This window comes from Corvus brachyrhynchos, unplaced genomic scaffold (assembly GCF_000691975.1).
Source record: "Corvus brachyrhynchos isolate BGI_N302 unplaced genomic scaffold, ASM69197v1 scaffold65, whole genome shotgun sequence".
NCBI lineage: Eukaryota > Metazoa > Chordata > Aves > Passeriformes > Corvidae > Corvus > Corvus brachyrhynchos.
In genome coordinates, this window is record NW_008238365.1 from 826,234 (window position 1) to 830,553 (window position 4,320).

General features: G+C 52.2%; 1 protein-coding gene across 1 annotated transcript in view; it reads left to right on the forward strand.

Moving 5' to 3' along the window:
• STMN1 (stathmin 1) overlaps positions 1-3,224 on the forward strand; it is a 5,429-nt gene extending 2,205 nt beyond the window's left edge. The window contains exons 2-5 of the mRNA XM_008635043.2: positions 518-588; positions 1,316-1,488; positions 2,226-2,417; positions 2,718-3,224. Coding sequence (XP_008633265.1) covers positions 576-588; positions 1,316-1,488; positions 2,226-2,417; positions 2,718-2,786 — 447 coding nt within the window. The 5' untranslated portion in view covers positions 518-575 and the 3' untranslated portion in view covers positions 2,787-3,224. The remainder of the gene's footprint in view (positions 1-517; positions 589-1,315; positions 1,489-2,225; positions 2,418-2,717) is intronic.
• The last annotated feature ends 1,096 nt before the right edge of the window (positions 3,225-4,320 follow it).

Below are 4,320 nucleotides of genomic sequence, written 5' to 3' on the forward strand. Positions count from 1 at the left end.
CGCCTCCGTTTTCGCAAGGTGTCCTGGGCGGTGTGCGCCCTCGCTGTCTGCCGCGGTGTGAAGCATCTGACTTGAGCTGCGCAATTAAAAGCGAATTTTAAATGAGCTCGCTTGCGCACATTTCAGATCCTTAGGGAGTAGCAGGTATCCTGGCTGTGCTGTCCTGTAGTGCGTCATTTTTAAATTCGGAGAGCTCTTATCTGTGTGTGAGAGCAGTGAAATCCCCACAGCGCCGTGGTAAAACGTGGGTCTTTGTTTGAGTGTCTTAATTACGGTGGAGTAAAACAGATTGAAGATGCGTGGATATCAAACAGATCCTGCAACACCAGTAATTCCATAACCTCTCCAGTATTCCCAGTACTGTCTGTCAGCCCCACAAAATGCCTGGAATCATTGACTGCAGTGACCTACCTTGACTGCCTTTTGTTCAGCAGCTCTAATTATGTTTAGCAGTTTTTATTAGAAGGAGCAGGATCCCTGTGCTGGCTGTTGAAAAGCACATCTCTTTGTTATCTAGGAAACCACCCGACTGACCTTCTCCCAGGGTTGGCTTCTGGACTCTTATTTTCTTGGCCATGGCTACTTCTGGTAGGTAGAATTACGTGCTAAATGCTCTTGTCGTTTTTTTTTTGGTTTTTTTTTTTTTTTTTTTGCCTCTTAATTTCCTCGGGAATAACTTAAAACCCGAATCTAGTGAAATAAGCTGCCACCACCAGGCTTTTTCTCCCATCTTGGGTGAGGCTGTTGAAGCTGGGTGGTTGTGAAAACACCCCAAAAGAGGAGTCTGGCAGCAGATGGGCTTCAGCTCCCTGCAGCCATCTGCTCCCCCGGCAGAGCTGGCTGTCACCGAGGCATCTCAGGGACCACGCGGGTGCAGCTGACACCGTGCAGGGCTGACGAGCCTGGTGCAGGCTTGGGAGAGAAAGCCCTGCCTGCAGATTTCTCTAAAAATTGGATTTTTTAGTTCTTGGCTGTCTCGGGTTCCAGGCAAACGCCTGGAAATTCGTCCTCAGGTTTGTCACTGGATAGAGAATGATTTTTTGATTTGAGCTAATGAACTTGTTTCTGTGGCTTGGGATGTTGAAGGCTAAAATAAAACATTAGGTGCTTGGGTGATGTAGGATCGAGGAAGGATTGCAAAGAAAATTGCCCCGTTTTTGAGCAGTATTGCTGTGCTGGAAACAAAACTCCTGTCCTGGATGCCCTCCCTCAGGGAGCTTCGTGGTGCTGAATTTTGGAAGGCTGTTTCTAGTGTCACCTGAGCCAGTTCCTGCATAAAATGCTGTTTTTCTGGCTTTATTCCCCCCATTCCCAGATATCCAAGTGAAGGAGCTGGAGAAGCGAGCCTCTGGGCAGGCCTTTGAGCTGATCCTCAGCCCCCCCTCAAAAGAGGCTGTGGCAGAATTCCCTCTGTCTCCCCCAAAGAAGAAGGATGTGTCATTGGAAGAGATCCAGAAGAAGCTGGAAGCAGCAGAGGAGAGACGCAAGGTACATCTGGAGCAGCTGAAGTGAGCTCTGCTCTGCCAGTTTTGGAGGGTTTTGGGCTCTTTTTCTATTTGTTGCTTGGGATAAGTGGGGTTTTTTTTAATGTCAAGTGGAATATTAGTGGAACTTGTTAATGGAATCCCTGGGGCTCTTAGGAAGCTTTAATACAGTCTGCAGAACCATGGCTTTGATTCCAAACTGATTTTGAAGGAAAACTGGGAGGAAACGTAGCTGAGAGGAGCAGCTCTTTCAGGAAGAAGCTGTTTTTCTTGTCTATTAACACCAGAACAGATTAATTTTCTCCTAGAAAACGCAGCAGTGAATCTGTAATGAGAAGTTTGGGAATAAATTGTCTGAGTGATGAAAGATGTGGCTGGGGGTGCAGCCTGGAGCCCTTGAGGGTGACGAGGCTTTGATTGAAGTCAGCCTGACCTGAATCCCAATGATTCACCACTCTGAGAAGGGAGAGTCTTCAAGGAAAGTTCCGTCAACGTTAACATCAAAAAAATCCATGTTCTCTCTCCAGAAAGATCCCATTTAACAAAATCTGCAAGTAATGACAGAAACTGAGCTTTGCAGGTTCTGTGGGTGGGTGGGGGAAGCCCTGGGAGCTGTGTCCTGCAGCACCGGGCTCCTGTTTGCAGCCAAACAGCAGAAAATCCTCTGAGCGGCCGGGGCAGCTCCTGTGGCCCCTGTGGGTGCCCTGCCCTGCCCTCAGAGCCTGCCCTGTGTCTTGTCAGTCCCACGAGGCAGAAGTGCTGAAGCAGCTGGCAGAGAAGCGGGAGCATGAGAAGGAGGTGCTGCAGAAAGCCATCGAGGAGAACAACAACTTCAGCAAAATGGCAGAGGAGAAGCTGACCCACAAAATGGAAGCCAACAAAGAGAACCGTGAGGCACAAATGGCTGCCAAGCTGGAGCGCTTGCGGGAGAAGGTGGGTGTGGAGCCCTGGGAGAGGGAGCTGTCCATGCTCCCTGCTGGGAAAAGTGGGTAAAACCCCCCCAAAAAACACCCAAGTGAGGAGGGTACCGTGAACAGGTGGGAGAGCTGTTGGTGGTGTGGTCTGGATATGAAATCTGCAAAAGGGTTTGCAGAATTCCAGCTCTTTATGAGAGGGAGGGATGGAGTTGGAGCAGCTTCTCCCGTAAAGCTGCACCCTGTACCCACTCGGTGTCCCCCAGTGGTGTGGGAAGCCTTTCCCAGGATCTCACAGCTTCCTGCTGCTGTTTTTCAGGACAAGCATGTGGAAGAGGTTCGAAAGAACAAAGAAGGGAAAGACCCCGGCGAGGCCGAGACCGACTGACTCCGTTCTGGAAACTGACTCTCCCCCTCCTCCAAATATCCAAAGACTGTACTGGCCAGTGGTTTTATCTTTGGTTTTGGTTCGGTTATATATTTGGTTTTTAAGTTTCTTAGAAACTGATGTAGAACTGTAAAATTAGATTCAAACTGTACACTTGCTTTGGGGGCTAGAGGGGAGACCTTCCATGTGTCACTTTTCTAAAGTGTTGTCTTTTCCAGTGTAGCTTTTTCTTCTTGTTGCATCCTTTTCTACGCCAGTGCCCTCGCTCCTGGGTTGATGGCGGGTACTGTATCAGCTCTGTAAGACCTTCGTGCAAGGAATCTGTAGTAACTGTTCCATGCTGAATATCTGTTACACTTCAAACAAAAATCTGACTGTCCGAGTCTGCTAAAATACTGCTGTAACCGAGTGACTCAATAAAGCTGCACAGTGCTGTTATCCCGAGTTCCTTCCTCAGGAGCCGAGGGCTGGGTGGATGGAAAGGTCTGGAGTGGCTCCCTGCTGCCCTGGGCACGGCTGCTGTGCCCCAGAGCCTGGCATTGTCCGGCTGTGACAATCAGAGCTTTGTGTGACACCTCAGCCCTTGTCAGCTGTTGGGTGTTTGTGTTCTGAGGGCCCTGAGCCCCAACAAACGGCCCTTGTTCCCACAGGACCGAGGGGAGCCTGCACCTCCCCGCGCCGGGACACCCCAACAAATGGCCCTTGTTCCCACAGGACCGAGGGGAGCCTGCCCTTGTGGGGCACGGCAGAAACCTGCTCTGTGCTGGGAGGGTCGGGCAGCCCCGAGGGAAAGGCTCCTGGGGCGAGGGATCATTTCTGTCTTGGGTGTCACGCAGATGTGCCCGGGCAGAGCCCACCACCCGCCACACACAGCCCGGTCTGTGAGAAAGGGGAGGGGCTGTACTCGTGCTCTGAGGAAAGATGATTGGGGGAAAAAATTGCTGTGTTGCACCCCAAACCCTTCCCCTAAGGCCACCCACGGGTACTTGGGCTGCACTGGGGCTGTGAACAGGCACCTCAAACCTCCCCAAAAAACACCTTGGAGCTCCTGGGCTGTCCCAGCCCTGTGGAGGTGGCACTGGTGCCGCTGGTCTCAGGGACGCTTGCTCAGTCCTTCCTCTGTCCTCGACCCTTGCTTGGCTCCCGGCTTTGTTTTCAGTTTAGCTCCATACCCCGAGCAGCTGGTGCTGCCCAGGTGACACCTGAGGATGGAAAATCCGTAGGGAATTGGTTTTTTAAGGGACTCATGGAGTCCTGGACCACTTGCCTGTCGTGTGGGCTGTGATGGAGATGGAGCCTCAGTTCGGGAAGCTTTTCCCGTGTCCCACCGGGCCCTTCGGAGCTGTTCTTACCCCGGAGCTGATCCGCGAGAGGAGCAGTGGGGCACAGCCCTCCTCGATGGCCGGGAATGCTGCAGCGGCTCTGTTCCCGGAGGGATTGCCAGGAGCGTTCGGATCTCTGCGGCTCGAGGTAAGAGAGAGTCTGTGCTGCTCCCTGCTGGGGAGGGAGGCGGCGGCTCTGGGGCTTGGGGCGG